The sequence below is a fragment of the Hydra viridissima genome, unplaced genomic scaffold (genome assembly GCF_058129835.1).
Source record: "Hydra viridissima isolate aposymbiotic clone 2 unplaced genomic scaffold, HvirCarnegie_v1 scaffold_6, whole genome shotgun sequence".
NCBI classification, from domain to species: domain Eukaryota; kingdom Metazoa; phylum Cnidaria; class Hydrozoa; order Anthoathecata; family Hydridae; genus Hydra; species Hydra viridissima.
Window position 1 is genome coordinate 76,399 of NW_028324305.1, and position 17,978 is coordinate 94,376.

The 17,978-nt window shown below is 35.0% G+C and overlaps 1 protein-coding gene across 1 annotated transcript; it reads left to right on the top strand.

Moving 5' to 3' along the window:
• The first annotated feature begins 13,280 nt into the window (after positions 1-13,280).
• LOC149886494 (uncharacterized) lies at positions 13,281-17,013 on the top strand. The gene is made up of 4 exons (XM_090091079.1): positions 13,281-15,771; positions 16,027-16,092; positions 16,354-16,410; positions 16,568-17,013. Exons 1-4 carry the CDS (start codon positions 13,815-13,817, stop codon positions 16,885-16,887), a joined length of 2,400 nt encoding a protein of 799 aa, XP_089947205.1. The 5' UTR covers positions 13,281-13,814; the 3' UTR covers positions 16,888-17,013.
• The last annotated feature ends 965 nt before the right edge of the window (positions 17,014-17,978 follow it).

The following is a 17,978-nucleotide window of genomic DNA, read 5'->3' on the forward strand; positions in this document are numbered from 1 at the left end:
TTTGTATTTATGCAACCTAACTTTTGTTTGACTTCTATTTTATTTTACGTTTACCTTGTATTTTATCTTGCCTTTTTGTGTTTTGTGATGTCAAGCTACATAATCTAAACTTAAAAGAAGGAAACTAGGCTAACTTTTCTAGTAGAATATTATGTTGTTGGTTTTGTATGCAGCCTAACTTTAGTTTCATCTATATTTTATTTTGCGTTTATCTTATATTTTATCTTGTCTTTTTGAGTTTTGTATTTTGTGATGTCAAGCTACATAATTTAAACTTAAAAGAAGAAAACTAGGCTAACTTTTCTTTGAAAAATTGTTCAAAAACTACCTTACACCGATAGAGATAGCTCACGAATTTAAAAAGTTGCATCTATTCATCTTCTTCTTCAGCAAAGTAAAGCTTTTTATGCACTTTTACTCTCTAACTTACCTATATTTGCGTAAAGGATTTTATTTAATTCAATTTAAACATAACTAGTAGAATATTATGTTGTTGGTTTTGTATGCAGCCTAACTTTAGTTTCATCTATATTTTATTTTGCGTTTATCTTATATTTTATCTTGTCTTTTTGAGTTTTATATTTTGTGATGTCAAGCTACATAAGCTAAACTTTAAAGAGGAAATTTACGCTAACCTGTCTTTGAAAAACTATTCAAAAACTACCTTTAACAAAGTAGCGAGGCTTTTTATGCGCTTTTACTCTCTAACATACCTATTTTTGCGCAAAGGATTTTATTTAATTCAATTTAAACATGCCTAGTAGATTATTATGTTGTTGGTTTTTTATGCAGCCTAACTTTAGCTACATCTATTTTTCATTTTACGTTTGTCTTATATTTTATTTTATCTTTTTGTGTTCTGTGATGTCAAGCTACATAAGCTAATGTTAAAAGAGGAAAGCTGCGCTAACCTTTCTTTGAAAAACTATTCGAAATCTATTTTTGAGATAATCTAGATTTAAAAGAGGAACACTACGCTAATTTTGCTTTGAAAAAACTCTCGAAAACTAACTTATTCGATAGAGATAGCACACAAATTTAAAAAATTGTATCTACTCATCCACTTCTTCTACAGCAAAGTACTGAGGCTTTTTATGCACTTTTATTCTCTAACATACCTATATTTGCGCAAAGGATTTTATTTAACTCAATGTAAACATACATAGAAGAGTATTGTTACCCGTTTGTTTTATGCAGCCTAACTTTAGTTTCATCTATACATTATATTGCGTTTACCTTATATTTTATCTTGCCTTTGTTAGTTTTGTGTTTTGTTATGTCAAGCTTCATAATCTAATCTTAAAAGGGGAAAACTGCGCTAACTTTTCTTTGAAAAAGTACTCAAAAAGGACCTAAATCGATATAGATAGCTCACAATTTTAAAAAGTTGCATATAGTCATCTTCTTCTTCAGCAAAGTATCGAGGCTTTTTATGGATTTTTACTCTAACTTTCCTATATTTGCGCAAAGGACATTATTTAATTCAACTTAAACATGCCTAGTAGATTATTATGTTGTTGGTTTTTTATGCAGTCTAAACTTTGTTACATCTATATTTTACGATTAACTTATATTTTATCTTGCCTTTTTGAGCTTTGTGTTCTGTGATGTCAAGCTACATAGTCTAAACATAAAAGAGGAAAACTACGCTAAACTTGCTTTGAAAAACTATTCAAAAACTACCTTTAACAAAGTAGCGAGGCTTTTCATGCACTTTTACTCTCTAACATACCTACATTTGCGCAAAGGATTTTATTTAATTCAATTTAAACATGCCTAGTAGATTATTATGTTGTTGGTTTTTTATGCAGCCTAACTTTAGTTTCATCTATATTATGTTTTAGGTTTATCATATATTTTATCTTTTCTTTTTGAGTTTTGAGTTTTGTGATGCCAAGCAACTTAAGCTAAACTTAAAAGTGGAATGCTACGCTAACCTTTCTTTGAAAATCTATTCATAAACTACCCTAGACAAAAGCTAGATTTAAAAGAGGAAAACTACACTATTTTTACTTTGAAAAAACTTTCGAAAACTACCTTAATCGATAGAGATAGCACACGATTTTAAAAAATTGCATATAGTCATCCACTACTTCTGCAGCAAAGTAGCGAGGCTCTTTATGCACTTTTTCTCACTAGTTTGCTTATATTTACGCAAAGGAATTCATTTAATTCAATCCAAACATATATAGAAGATTATTATGTTACGATTTTTTTTTTCTTTTATGCAGCCTAACATTTATTTCACCTACATTTTATTTTACGATTAACTTTTATATTACCTTTCCTTTTAGTGTTTTGTGTTTTGTGATGTCAAGCTACATAAGCCAAACTTTAAAGAGGAAAACTACGCTAAGCTTTCTTTGAAAAACTATTCAAAAACTACCTTAAACAAAGTAGCGAGGCTTTTTATGCACTTTTACTCTCTAACATACCTACATTTGTGCATAGGGTTTTATTAGATTCTAGTAGGTTATTACGTTGTTGTTTTTTTATGCAGTCTAACTTTAGCTTCATCTATATTTTATTTTACGTTTATCTTATATTTTATTTTGTCTTTTTGAATTTTGTGTTTTGTGATGTCAAGCTACATAAGCTAAACTTAAAAGAGGAAAGCTACGCTAACCTTTCTTTGAAAAGCTGTTCAAAAACTACCTTAGACATAATCTAGATTTAAAAGAGAAAGACTACGCTATTTTTGCTTTGAAAAATCTTTCGAAAACTACCTTAATCGATAGAGATAGCACAGGATTTTAAAAAGTTGTATCTAGTCATCCACTTCTTTCACAGCAAAGTAGCGAGGCTTTCTATGCGCTTTTACTCTCTAACATACCTATTTTTGCGCAAAGGATTTTATTTAATTCAATTTAAACATGCCTAGTAGATTATTATGTTGTTGGTTTTTTATGCTGCCTAACTTTAGCTACATCTATTTTTCATTTTACGTTTGTCTTATATTTTATTTTATCTTTTTGTGTTCTGTGATGTCAAGCTACATAAGCTAATGTTAAAAGAGGAAAGCTGCGCTAACCTTTCTTTGAAAAACTATTCGAAATCTATTTTTGAGATAATCTAGATTTAAAAGAGGAACACTACGCTAATTTTGCTTTGAAAAAACTCTCGAAAACTACCTTATTCAATAGAGATAGCACACAAATTTAAAAAATTGTATCTACTCATCCACTTCTTCTTTTTATGGATTTTTACTCTCTTATTTACCCAAATTTGCGCAAAGGACTTTACTTAATTCAACTTAAACATGTCTAGTAGATTATTAAGTTGTTTGTTTTTTATGCAGCCTAACTTTAGTTTCATTTATATTTTATTTTACGTTTATCTGATACTTTATCTTGTCTTTTTGTGTGTTGTTTTGTCAAGCTACATAAGCTAAACTTAAAAGTGGAAAAGTACGCTAACCTTTCTTTGAAAATCTATTCAAAAACTGCCTTAGACATAAGCTAGATTTAAAAGAGGAAGACTACGCTATTTATGCTTTTAAAAAACTTTCGAAAAATACCTTAATCCATTGAGGTAGTGCACGAATTTACAAAGTTGTATCTAGTCATCCACTTCTTCTATAGCAAAGTAGCGAGGCTTTTTATGCACTTTTGCGTTCTAATTTATCTCTGTTTACGCATATGGTTTTTGTTTATTTCTATGTAATGATATACAAAAGAGTATTTTGTTAAAGATTATGCTGCAGGAGCTGCGTAAAAAAACTCTGGCGACCTTTCCTTAAGAAAAAAGCAACTGAAAGACATGTGCGCCTTAGAAAATTCAAATCGCGATTCACCAAATTAAAAGACGAAAAGAACGACCTTTAAAAGCTCTCACTAGACATTTGTGTTTATGATAGGCAATGCAGTTTTTGATTTTATGCAGCCTAACATTTGTTTCATCTATATCTTATTTTACGTTTATCTTATACTTTATCTTGCCTTTTTGAGTTTAGTATTTTGTGATGTCATGCTAAATAAACTATACTTTGCTAATTTTTATTTGAAAAAATATTCAAAAACTACCTGAATTATAAGCTAGATCTAAAGGAGGAAAACTACGCTAACTTTTCTTTAAAAAAAATATTTAAAAACTACCTTAAACATAAGCTATATCCAAAAGAGGAAAACTATGCTAACTTTTCTTTAAAAAAATATTTAAAAACTACCTTAAACATAAGCTAGATCTAAAAGAGGAAAACTACGCTAACTTTTCTTTGAAAAAATACTCAAAAACTACCTTAAACATAAGCTAGATCTAAAAGAGGAAAACTACGCTAACTTTTCTTTGAAAAAATACTCAAAAACTACCTTAAACATAAGCTAGATCTAAAAGAGGAAAACTACGCTAACAATTCTTTGAAAAAATATTCGAAAACTACCTTTAAACATGATTTAGATTTAATAGATGAAAACTACGCTAACATTTCTTTGAAAAAACATTCAAAAACTACCTTTAAACATGATTTAAATTTAATAGATGAAAACTACGCTAACATTTCTTTGAAAAAACATTCAAAAACTACCTTTAAACATGATTTAAATTTAAAAAAGGAAAACTACGCTAACATTTCTTTGAAAAAATATTCAAAAAGTACCTTAATCGAAAGAGATAGCACACGAAATTAAAAAGTTGCATTTAGTCATCCGTTTCTTCTTCATCAAAGTAGCGAGGCGTTTATGCACTTTTTATTCTCTAAGTTATCTCTACTTACGCAAATGGCTTTTGTTTATTTCAATGTAAAACTTTTCAAAAGAGTATTTTGTTAAAGATTATGCTGCAGGGGCTGTGTAAGAAAACTCTGGTGACCTTTCTTTAAGAAAAAGCAACTAAAGTAGATGTGCGCCTAAGAAAATCCAAATTGCGATTCACTAAATTAAAAGACATATACAACAAACTTTAAAAGTGAAACTATTTTTACAAGCGTATTTGGTAAAGATGAAATGTTCTTATGACATTTTAACGTTACGAAAGGGATTTTCTTCTGTTCAAATATTTATTACAATTTAAAGTGTTAAATAATGTTACAGAAACGACCTAAAACGCCTGTTGTATTAATTTAAACGAACAAAATAGATAAAAAAAAAGAAAAACTATCATTAAAAAAAAAAAAGTAAAAAAAGAAAAGAAATAGAAGTTGAGGAAAAATAAAAATAAGAACTTCTAACAAAGAGCTCTTCTTTTTATTTTTCAGATTTTAGATGCTTAATTCCTTGAATGAAAAGTTGAACTGATGACTCACTACTAAGGTTGTTCCTAGCCTTCCGTTCTCAAACTAGGCCATTCTGAGAGGCTGTTTGATTAAGTACCGTTGATAGTAGTATCGCACGTAAGAGACTTCTAAAACTCTGATTATTATTAATTCCTGGAATGAAGAGATGACTTCATACTCACTAACGAGGTTGTTCTTAGCCATCCGTTCTTAAACTAAGCAAAACAGTGAAGTTGTTTGATTAAGTATCACAGTTTGCTGATTTGCACATGCACCATTGCCGAAACTGTGATGCTTGGTTCCTTGATTGGATTGAAGAAGCTCATCACCATGCATTTTACAAGCTGTCCGTTGTTATGTTTTGCAATTCAGTGGTTCTGTTTTGCAATTCATTTTCTGTTTGTTTAAGTATCATCGATGGTGGTGTCGTGCATGCAAACTTTCCGAAACTCTGATGCTTGTTTTTCTTGAATGGAGAGATGAGCTTATACTTTAGGTGACTTTTAAAACTGCAGTAATTAGTGCCTCGAATGGAAAAACGAACTCATTCATTACAGACCAAGGTTGTTCCTGGCCATCCGTTAACATATTAGGCAACAGTACAGCGAAGCTGTTTGTTTTACAAGCTTTTGTCGTTTCGAGAAATCACTACATTAAGCATTCGATGGTGATACACGACTGATGGCCAGGTTCTGATTTTCGAATGAAAAGAAGAGTCGCATCCGACCACCGGTCGGCTTTCGACGCAAAACAGCTGTACACACTCGTCCAACGATCCAGTGACTAACTGTTGCAACGAGAAAGTTAGCTTTATTTGTCGTGCAGATTGTCCGCTTTGACGTAAAATGCTAGAAATTTGCTGAACGCTCGGTTTGCGCCGCCCAAGAGTCATTCTGTTTCTGCGTTGCCAGCGTCTGTCGGCTAAATACAACTGTAGACTCCGCGCAAGCTTTTTCACCGCAAAAGTTGTACAGAGCCACACCGAAGGCTAAAATCGACTTTAAGGTCGAAGGTTAAAATCGACCCTAGAGGTTTGAAAACGACGTCACGAAATTTTCAAGACATCATCGAAGAAAATTACGGCGGCCAGATGCAACTCTTAGTACTAACTCTACTAATCTTAGTACGTTAAGCATTCCAGTCGAGAGATCAGACGTTTTTTCGTCACCTAAGAGACCGGCCGATGCGTTTGCGACGCTGCGGAAAGAAAGAAGATGGCAAACCACAGGGTTGTTACCGTAACAAACCTCCGTGAGTACCTCCATCTCGAGTGGCTTTTGAAGAAACGTTCGTTTTAAACTCAAAGGGATGGTTGTTAAAGCTCACAAACGCCTGGTTAACGATTTTCTAACGGCAGACACCGTGTTTACAATGGATACAGACCGATTAACTGAGCCCAAAGCGCAAGATCTATCAGAAAACTCCTCTAGGTCGATGCAACGAGACGACTAGACACGTGCGTCTAAAGGCATTTTACAATTGAAGGACGCCCCTCGTGGGCCCTAACCCTTTAACCTTAACACTAAACTCCTGCTTGATATCCTCGTCCCCAGGTTTCCAAACCGTAACCCCAACCCCCTCTAATCCTAACCCCCTTACCCTCTAACTCTCCCCCCTCAAAAAAACAAAAAACATAAAAAAGCAAACAAAACGAAAAAAAACTTGCTTCCCTCCTCCCTTTTAGCTCTAGGATGCAATACCTTTTTGCCGCCCTCCGCTAGAAGGGAGTAGGGAGTAACGAAAGCTTGACATCAAAGTAGCGTTTCGTATGAGATTTGTTTGCCAAAATTTGAGCGTTTTTAAAAAAGCCAAGACTTCGTCAGAGGGGTTTCTTCTTTTCTCCTAAAGCTATCGATCGATTAAAAAGCTCAAAGCAAAGAAATTCAAAACAAAATACAAAAACGGGAAGTTTTAGTTTCTGCACCACAAGCCAAGCACTAGTTCAAACTGGAGATAATAAAAGGAAATCGAATGATCTCACTTCTCAAACCACTGAGCTGCCATTGGTTGGCTGTTTAATCGTTGCGATTGGTCGGCAGTTTTATCGTTGGAGACCATTGAGAGATATAAAAAGAATTTTTTTTTTGAGCACAACATTAAACGTTAAATCGTTAGATGTTGTTATAAAGGCACCATTAGAATGCGATGTCCTCAAATATTTTCCTCGATATTTTAATAAGTAAAAAAAAACAAAACAAAGTCTTGCAACTGGCGAAAACTTTCAATAAGCAAACAAAGCAACAACTTTCCTTTCGAGTTTTTTACATTTTAAACAAAAGACAAACAAAGAAAAAAAACAAACAAAAACAAAAACAAAAAAACAAAACAGAAAAGGGAGAATGAGTGAGTCGACTGATTTCGCTCAACTGTCTTAAACGAGAAGTCATAAACGTTTGCTTGTGCCAGCAAGTTGCAAATTAAGTTGTAAATGAACTGCACCGCAAAAACTTAACCACAGTTTATTAAGCATATTAAGCCTTTGCTGACATGTTAAGACATTTTAAGCCTTTGCTATTATCATGAGGCTTTTGCTCCACGAGCCAAAAAAATACGCTAGAGTTGACAAACTGCATCGCGGTCGAAAAGTGTAATTACGCCAACACTTTAATCCGTTTTAAGCATTTCGTTTTCGCACGAACAACAATTAAAGCAGCTCGTTGAGCTTAACGACGTTCGTATTTTTTTTCAAAGCCAAAACTTCGGCTATAAGTAGAGTAAAGAGGCACTTCGAAAAACAACAAAGCTGTTCGCAGTCGATAGCAACGAGCGACAACATCTCTGCGAGTCTGGCATCAAGGTAAACAGTTTTTTTACATTTCCATTTGTTAGTGCCACTTTTGTGTACATTATGTATTCAAAAATTTCTTGCGGACGCTAGATTTTTCGTTTTCAATGAACAACAGTTGCAACCTCTAGCCGTTTGCTAAAACAGCTTGCTAGGACAACCAAATCAATCATATGTTGTGAAAATTTCTTTTTGTTCAACTGACTAAGGAAGATCGAGCGAACGCTTTTTTTTTATATAACTTGTTTGTATCATATTGCTATTAAGAAAACAGCGTTGTGTATACTAAACGTGACATAATTGGCAATTATCCGTAACTAAAAATAAGATAGAAATTACAAACTTGATACCATATTTTAATTACTGTAACAAAACTAGACGTCATCGCGTGAGAAAATAAATGTTTATGACACATAACCTATTTTTTTGTTTTTTTTTTTCTTCTCTTTTTTCCTTTTAATCTCTTTTCTTTCGTCCAAAAAGCGTTTTGATTTTTGCCTCGCCACAAGCGATGAAATCGATAAAAAAACCTGCTCGGACATTCTCCATTCTCAACAACAAAAGCAATCGAAGTTCTAGCTCTCGAGCACGTGCGCCAACAGGTTGATGAAACCGTTCAAATATGCTCGATCGCTAGAATTTAAAAAAAAGAAACAAGCCAGAAACAAACCAAAATAAAAAAAACAAAAACAAAAATGAACATCTTTAGAACGCTTAAATTTTATAAAATATTTTCCTCTGCGTTTTTAACCAGCTAAACTGTCGTAAAGTTTTTTCGGTGCAGTTCATTTAAAAAACTTAGTTTTCAACTTTTAAACGTTTTAGACTTCTCGTTTAAGGCAGTCGAAAGAAATGAGTCGACTCACTCTCTCTCTCTCTCTCTCCCTTTTCGGTTTTGTTTTTGTTTACTTGTTTTTGTTTTTTCTTCGTTTGCCTTCGTTTGCCTTTGTTTGCTTTTGGAAAAGTTGTCGCCATGCGAGACTTAGTTTTTTTTTGGCTCAATTTGTGATTAAGTGAAGTTCTAGTCTTGAAAGTGTGCAAAGTGTGGGCCAATCTGGTGGCTGGAGTGATGACACGTGAATGCTGGAAATTCCAGACTTTGAGCGGATTCAGCGTACATAGAAAGAAAATGTAACATTCACGTGGGTCTCTCCTAAGCTTGCCATTGGTCGGTCTGCTGGCCTTAAGTACCCCCCCCCCCCCCCCCTCAACGTCACGTTTGCTCAACTTTCTCGGTCTTTGGCGCCCAAAGAAAGCTCGAGGAAGGATAAAAATGGCGAGGTTTCGGTACTGCGTTTTCTATTTTTCCTATTTGTTTTTGTTTGTTTGTTTGTTTCGTTTGTTTGTTTATTTATTTAATTGTATTTTTGTTTGTTTCGTTCGTTTGTTTGTTTGTTTGTTTCGTTTGCTTCGTTTGTTTCGTGATGTTTTGTTTTCCCTTCTTGATGGCACAAAACAGAAGCAAACAAGACTTTCGGTTATGTTCGGTTATATTCGGTTCAATAAAAGTTTGTTGGTTTCTGCACAACAACAACAACAAAAGTCCCTCTGTCCCTCAAAAGCAGTTTCTCCTCTGTCCAAAAGAAGAGCCTCTTTGTAATCGATCTTGTCTGAATGCAGCTCTCCTTTTGCCTACAGGTTTTTATTCCAACCCTTTTGTTGTTGTTAGTGCCATGTTGTTGTTATTGTTATACTCTGTAAAAGCAGTTGTTGCTGTTGTACTTGTTTGTTGTTTCTAAAGACACTGTTGTTGCTGCTGTTAGCGCTGTTAGTAATCACCCACTTGGCTTGTATTTTTGTTTCTTGTTTTTGTTTTTTGTTTTATTTATAAACACTCTCTGAGTAAGTGATGCTGTTGCTGTTGTTGTTGTTATAGTTGCAATGAGTGTTTGTTAATGTTCCCCCACTTGGCTTGTATTTTTGTTTTCTGTTTTGTTTGTTTTTTTGTTTTTTTGTTTTTTTTTTCTCAACACTCTCTGAGTAAGTGATGCTGTTGCTGTAGTCGTTGTTATAGTTGCAATGAGTGTTTGTTAATGTTCACCAACTTGGCATGTTTATAATCTATTTTATTTTATCAACACTCTCTGAGTCAGTGATGGTGTTGCTGTTGCTGTTGTCGTTATTATGCTTGCAATGGGAGTTGTTACTGTTCACCCACTTTGCTTGTTTTGTTTTTATTTCTTTATTTTATCAACACCCTTTGAGCCAGTGATGCTGTTGCTGTTGTTTTTGTTATAGCTGCAATGAGTGTTGTTAATGTTCACCCACTTTGCTTGTTTTGTTTTTGTTTATTTATTTTACCAACACCCTTTGAGCCAGTGATGCTGTTGCTGTTGTTTTTGTTATAGCTGCAATGAGTGTTGTTAATGTTCACCCACTTTGCTTGTTTTGTTTTTATTTCTTTATTTTATCAACACCCTTTGAGCCAGTGATGCTGTTGCTGTTGTTTTTGTTATAGCTGCAATGAGTGTTGTTAATGTTCACCCACTTTGCTTGTTTTGTTTTTATTTATTTATTTATTTTACCAACACCTTTTGAGCCAGTGATGCTGTTGCTGTTGTTTTTGTTATAGCTGCAATGAGTGTTGTTAATGTTCACCCACTTTGCTTGTTTTGTTTTTATTTCTTTATTTTACCAACACCCTTTGAGCCAGTGATGCTGTTGCTGTTGTTTTTGTTATAGCTGCAATGAGTGTTGTTAATGTTCACCCACTTTGCTTGTTTTGTTTTTATTTCTTTATTTTATCAACACCCTTTGAGCCAGTGATGCTGTTGCTGTTGTTTTTGTTATAGCTGCAATGAGTGTTGTTAATGTTCAGCCACTTTGCTTGTTTTGTTTTTATTTCTTTATTTTATCAACACCCTTTGAGCCAGTAATGCTGTTGCTGTTGTTTTTGTTATAGCTGCAATGAGTGTTGTTAATGTTCACCCACTTTGCTTGTTTTGTTTTTATTTATTTATTTATTTTACCAACACCTTTTGAGCCAGTGATGCTGTTGCTGTTGTTTTTGTTATAGCTGCAATGAGTGTTGTTAATGTTCACCCACTTTGCTTGTTTTGTTTTTATTTCTTTATTTTATCAACACCCTTTGAGCCAGTGATGCTGTTGCTGTTGTTTTTGTTATAGCTGCAATGAGTGTTGTTAATGTTCACCCACTTTGCTTGTTTTGTTTTTATTTCTTTATTTTATCAACACCCTTTGAGCCAGTGATGCTGTTGCTGTTGTTTTTGTTATAGCTGCAATGAGTGTTGTTAATGTTCACCCACTTTGCTTGTTTTGTTTTTATTTCTTTATTTTATCAACACCCTTTGAGCCAGTGATGCTGTTGCTGTTGTTTTTGTTATAGCTGCAATGAGTGTTGTTAATGTTCACCCACTTTGCTTGTTTTGTTTTTATTTCTTTATTTTACCAACACCCTTTGAGCCAGTGATGCTGTTTCTGTTGTCGTTGTTATAGTTGCAATGAGTCTTATTAATGTTCACCCACTTTGCTTGCTTTGTTTGTGTTTTTGTTTTTGTTTATTAACACCCATTGAGTCAGTGATGCTGTTGCTTTTGTTGTTATTATAGTTGCAATGAGTGTTTGTTAATGCTCACCGACTTGGCTTGCTTTGTTTGTTTTTTGTTTTTTTTTTATCAAAACCTTGTGAGTCAGTGATGCTGCTTTTGTTATTTTACTTGTAATTAGAGTTGTTACTGTTCAGCCGCTTTGGTTGTTTTTTAATCTATCTTATTTTATCACCACTCTCTGATTCGGTGATGATGTTGCTGATGCTGTTGTTGTTGTTTTACTTGCAATGATAGTTGTTACTGTTCAGCAACTTTGCTTTTATTCGTTTTTGTTTGTGTGTTTGTTAGTTGTTTCTTTTTTATCAATATCCTCTGAGTCAGTGATGCTGTTGCTAATGCTGCTGTTGCTGTAGTTGGTTTTTATGCTTGCAATGAGAGTTGTTACTGTTCACCCACTTTGCTTGTTTATAATCTATTTTATTTTGTTAACACTCTCTGAGTCAGTGATGTTGTTGTTGTTATTATGCTTGCAATGAGAGTTGTTACTGTTCACCCAGTTTGCTTGTTTTGTTTTTTTATTTGTTTTGTTTTTTTTTGTTTTTGTTTTGTTTGTTTTTTTTTATCAATACCCTCTGATTAAGTGATGCTGTTGCTGTTGTTATACATGCAATGGTTGTTGTTACTGTTCAGCCACTTTGCTTGTTTTTTTTTAATCTGTTTTGTTTTTTCAACACTCTCTGAGTCAGTGATGCTGATGCTGTTGTTGTCATTATGCTTGCAATGAGAGTTGTTACTGTTGTAGTTATGTCTGTCATTTGTCCTTGTTAGCAAGTTCTATTTGCCCTCTCTTGCCTTTTTTCAACACAGTTTCTTTCTTTGAGTCATATGGTTGCGAGATCCTCTCAAACTCCATCTCTTTATTTATTTGTTTCTTTTTTTTTTCTCATTCTCCTTCTCATAATAGCAATCACTGTTGCCACCATGCATGTAATGCTAGTTGCTCTCGTTCTTCTTCTTTTGCTAGTGCAAGCTTTGTTTCTTCTTGTTGCTCTCTTTACTTTCTTCTTGCTCTTTTGCAGAGGACTCGAAAAAACACAGCTCTTCGCTGTAGTTGTGTTTCTCATCAATCCACGCAACATTCCAGGATTGGATACAGGCAGAAGAAAAAAAACTCTCGCTGACTGTTTTCTTTTTTTTTTTAGCTTAAACCGTTGCAAACAAACACCTGAACATGTCTTCTTCACAAGAAAACAACTCTGTTGTTGCTTCTTCTCCAAACTCTAAAGCAAAAAAAAAGAAAAGAAAGCAGTCACAAGAACAGAGAGACTTAAAGCTCAAAAAGAAAGTCAGGGCCGCATTAGTTGCAGCGTGTGGCTCCGTAAACAGGGTTGTACCTTTCTATGGTACCAAGAAGAGGTACGCTGTTAGCTGTCCGATGCCTTTGTGCAAACATTCCTCCACAAGCATTAAAAGACACTTGACTAAAAAAGATCATTCTTGGACTTTGGATGAAGCTTCCATCTTTTACTCTGCAATGGTCAGGAAGTTTCAGCATGCTCGTCTCGAACGCAAGTCCGGCTGTCCAAAACCTTACCCCTGTTTGCAATGTTGGAAATATTACGACCGACTGGACATACACTTGAAAGAGACTCATTTCTACGATTCCAAGATGATCAAACAAAAGATTGCAGAGGCAAAGCGATACGACAACGAGAAGCTCTATGTCCCTCAATTTATTCGACCTGCCTTCTTTGGTATTAAGCCAGTAGCTGAATAAGCGTCTGCATCAGGCTCTGCATCCTCTGCTCCTGGGCCTTCCTCCTCTTTTTCTTCTCCGGTTCTTTCCTCTGATCCTCTTTTAAGCTTGCCCTCACCAGTTGCTGGTTCGTCCGAGGCTCCTTCTGCAAACCAATGCACCTCTGTAGAAAACAAAGAGCTGAACACCGAATCCGTCCTTGACTCTGATTTCGATTCCTTAGAGCACTTGGTTTCCAGCTCCTATGTCTTGACCGAAGAAAAGAGACTCTTGTTTCAGCTGGACAAAGATGCTTTTCACTTTTATTACCAGTCAGCAGATGAGCTCTTCAGAGACTTTGAAAAGTGGCTTGTGGTAGCCAACAACAACACTTGGTCACAAGCAAAGATCTACAAAAATGCAGTTGTGGAAATATTGACTTGTTGTGACAGCACGTTGACGCTGCACCCAAACGCCCTCACCAATTCCAATGTTTTGGAGGATAGATACTTCTCCTTGCACTTTAAGAAAATTCAGCTCAATTCCAAGCTGAGTGAACTTGACCAAACAAAAGCCATGTCTTGTCACACGTTGTACAACCGCCTTGTCTCCCTTTGTCTCCTGTTTCGTTTCAGTGAAGCCAGAAACGTCTATTTCGGACTTTCTCATGAGGCCATCCGACGTTTGCGCTGCAAGGTGGATGAGTTGCGAAAAGTGCTGAGGCCCTTTCGTTCTTTGAGGAGGAGCCTTGTGAAAAGAAGAAAAAGCATCAACATCATCAATGTCAGTTTGCTGACCGAATATGGCAAGTCTGCATACATAAGAGACTTAGTGGAATCGATTAGAAAGGCGTCTCTTCCGCTGACTAGAGACAATGCTGTGTCTCTACGAAACCATCTTCTGCTCTCTGTCACTGTAATTAACAGTTTAAGAAAATCTAACATTGCTCTTTTAAACATTAGAGACTACATGGCTGCTGAGAAGAGTGAGTGTGGATATTGCATTGTGCAAGAGCGCTACAAAACAGCATACAAGTACGGAGCCAAAAACATTCTAGTGCCGAACGACTTGAAAGTGTTGATCGATATTTATTTGCTGAGATACAGAGACCTTCTTGTCAACGACTCTCACTACATGGCTGCAGACACCAAGACTGTTTTGGAGTTGAGCGACTGCTACAGGCCCCTTTTTCCTTCGGTGAGAGCCAACAAAGACGAAGGTGTGACACTAGGTGCAACTAGAGTGCCTGTTTACCAGATGGGTTCCTCTGCTATCACCTCTAGCCTGACGTCCTGCTTCAGAAAAAGCCAAGTAAACATTCCCATGAAGCGTCTTACTCCCACTTGCATTCGCGGTTCGATAGCCACTTACTTTGCCAACAACAGCAAAGAAGATCGCGAGCGGTTTGCTACACTCTACATGAAGCACAGCAGACACACAATGGATAGCTTTTATGTGTCCCAGTGGAACGCTGCAGAGGAGTTGCGCTTTGCCCTGGGCATCGGACAGTCCTTCGGAGTCATAGAGTCTTTGACTGTTGAAAAGTCGGAGAGACCACCAAAGGAGGAGAAGGATGTGATGGACTGGCTCCGAACTAATGCAGAGGAGTACGGTTTTCATGATGTTGAGGACATTTTTGAGGAAGATTCAGACTCCGGTTCTGACTCTGAAGAATGTGCTGCTACTTTCGGTTGTACCACAGTGGTTCCATTTTCTCCAGCTGTAGAAAACAATGCTCCTTTAGAGGACAGCAACGAACACGTTGTAGATTTCTTGTGTGAACCTACCTCAACTCCTGTTTCGTCTGTTCCTTCTGAACAAACAATCGCTGGTCCAGTTCTTGAACTATCCTCTGCTCTTGCACAACTAGTTCCTAATGAACAAGCTGTTTGTATGGATGTAGATCAGACTCTAGATGTTCCTGTTGGCACAGCTTGTTCTCCTCTTGCATTAACATTATTTCCTGATGAACCGGATTTTATTGAACACCATGCACAACTTTCTCCAGTTTACTTTAGTGAGCAAGTGGTTGCCAAACCTGTTTCTGCTGCTCCTGCTCAACAAGTTGCTTTCAGTCCTTCAAAAGAGGTTTTTTCTGTTCTGCTGGAAACAGTGTCTAATGTTGCTTCACAGCAAGATAATCTTATGGCTGTCACACGTGTTTTCCATGCTCCTCCTGAAGCTGCTCTTCTTGAACCTGCTCTTCTTGAACCTGCTCTTCTTGAACCTGCTCTTCTTGAACCTGCTCTTCTTGAACCTGCTCTTCTAGAACCTGCTCATAAGCAAGTGGTTGCCAAACCTGTTCATGTTGCTCCTTCTCTGCAAGTTGTTTTTAATCCTTCAAAAGAGGTCTTTTCTGTTCCTCTGGCTCCTAATCTTGTTGCTCGTCAGCAAACGATGGCCAAACCCAGTTTGTTTCTTTCAGCTGTTCCAGTCCAACAGGCTGGTACTGTTCTTGAAAAACAGCCCTCAACTGGTGCTGTTCAATCTGTTGGTAGTCTATTTAGCCAAAGTCTTGCTTGTACATCCAGAGGTAAATTCTTTTTGATTTTTGATTTTTATGCAAATCTCAACACGCTTTCAAAAAATAAAAATGCCCAAATTAACTCCTTGCCCTATTGTTATTGTTAAAGCTGTAAAAAAAAAAAAGAAAAGAAAAACAATAAAAAAAACAAAAAAAAAACAAAAAAAACAACACAGAAGTGTGTATGTATTTGTTGCAGGTCTAATTCTGTGATTGCTTAAATGTTTACACAAGTGAATGATACTAAAACTGATTATGTTTTAGAAGTAAAAGATCCAAGAAGAAAAAAAATCAAGTTGGAAATGCCATCTTTCACTCAAGAACTCATCGGTAATGTAAAACCTAATTTATACAAACATATATAAACACAAACCTCTTCTTGCACAATTTCAGATGGTTAACTGTTAACAAAAACTAGCCATCATTGCTAAGTGCACTTTTAGAAAGTTGTGTCTACCCGATTTCTAATGATGAAGTTAGAAACATGACCGTTAGAAATCATGCACAGCTTGTTATCATCTCTAACACTTAGAAACTGTTGATGGTTTTTTTATGAATTAGAAAAATGAACATGGTTTTATTTTATTTCAGGATCAACTCAGCCAAGAACAAAGGAAAACAAAGCAGAAGTTAGCCAATGCCAATTAGGTAATCTTTCAAAAACCAGTTGTTGCTATCAGTGCAAACAATAAGGTCAACAAAAAAAAACAAATAAAAAAACAAAATTAATCTTGTCATGCTTCAGAACCAAATGAATATTCGATTTAATCTCTTTGTGTTATGACTTGAGTTTGTAAAATTTTAGATGAAATAGTTGAAAAGCTGAATGCTTGCCCTGGCCACAACGAATGGTTCAACACCAGAAGTTTTCCACGATGTGCAGCTTTGGTGTTGGCATACATCTTGCAAGACGTGTTTACAGATGTAAGCTCAAGTTGCTCGTACAAAGATTACCTTGGCATCTTGGCAAATCATAGCAGTGACAAGCTCATTCATGTCTTGCAAAAGTACTCCTACCGAAGCCATATTAAAGACAAAATTAAAAACATGAAGCTAAAAATTCAAAAAGAGGGTAGTTTAGAAAAGTTTGTTCAATATGGCAATATAGTGAGACCATTTATGTAGTTTAGATAAGTTTGTTCAGTTTGGCAATAAAGATGGGCCTTTTGTGTTGTTTGTTTTCTCTATGCTTTTGCAAATATATTTATCTGTTTCGCTAAATACATAATAAACAAGAAGTTCTGTTAAACTGTTCTCACATTTCTTATTTAAAGATAGTTCAAACTTTTTTTATCTTTAAAAAAAAAAAAAGTCGTTTTGTTATTCTGTTAACACTTTTAATAGAGTTGCATTTAGAATTATTTCTGATGTTTTTAAGAGTTTGTTAAAAAGCAAATTAATATTTTCTGTGATGTTAAACTGCATAAGTGAAATTTAAAAAAGGAAAACTGCTCCAAACATTTTTCGGAAAAAGAAATCAAAAAGTTCCTTATTTTAAAAGATCTAGACATCCATTTCTTCTTCAGCAAAATAGCGAGGCTTTTTTTATGAACTCTTACTCTCTATTTTTTCATATAATTACACAAAGGATTTTATTTAGTTCAATGTAAACATACATAGAAGTATATTATGTTTTTTTTTTATTTTTTTTTTTTTTATGGTGTCTAACTTTTGTTTCACTTCTATTTTATTTTACGTTTATCTTGTATTTTATCATGCCTTATTGGTTTTTGCGTTTTGTGATGTCAAGCTGCGTAAGCTAAACTTAAAAGAGGAAAACTACGCTAACTTTTCTTTGAAAAAATATTCAAAAAGTACCTTAAAAGAGAAAGCACACGAATTTAAAAAGTTGTATCTTGCCATCCAATTCTTCTTCTGCAAAGTAGTGAGGCTTTTGCTCTCTAACTTATCTCTATTTACGCAAAGGGTTTTATTTCAATGTAAACACGTATAAAAGAATACTTTGTTAAAAATAATGTTAAAGGAGTTGCGTAAAAAAAACGTCTGAATAAACTTTCTTTACAAAAAAAAACAACTAAGAAACAAGCGCGCCTAAGAAAAACCAGATCGCGATTCACTAAGTCAATAGACGAAAGAAACAAACTTTAAAAAGTCTTTCTAGACAACAAATTCTATTTTTGGCAATGCAGTTTTTGTATTTATGCAACCTATCTTTTGTTTCACTTCTACTTTATTTTACGTTTACCTTGTATTTT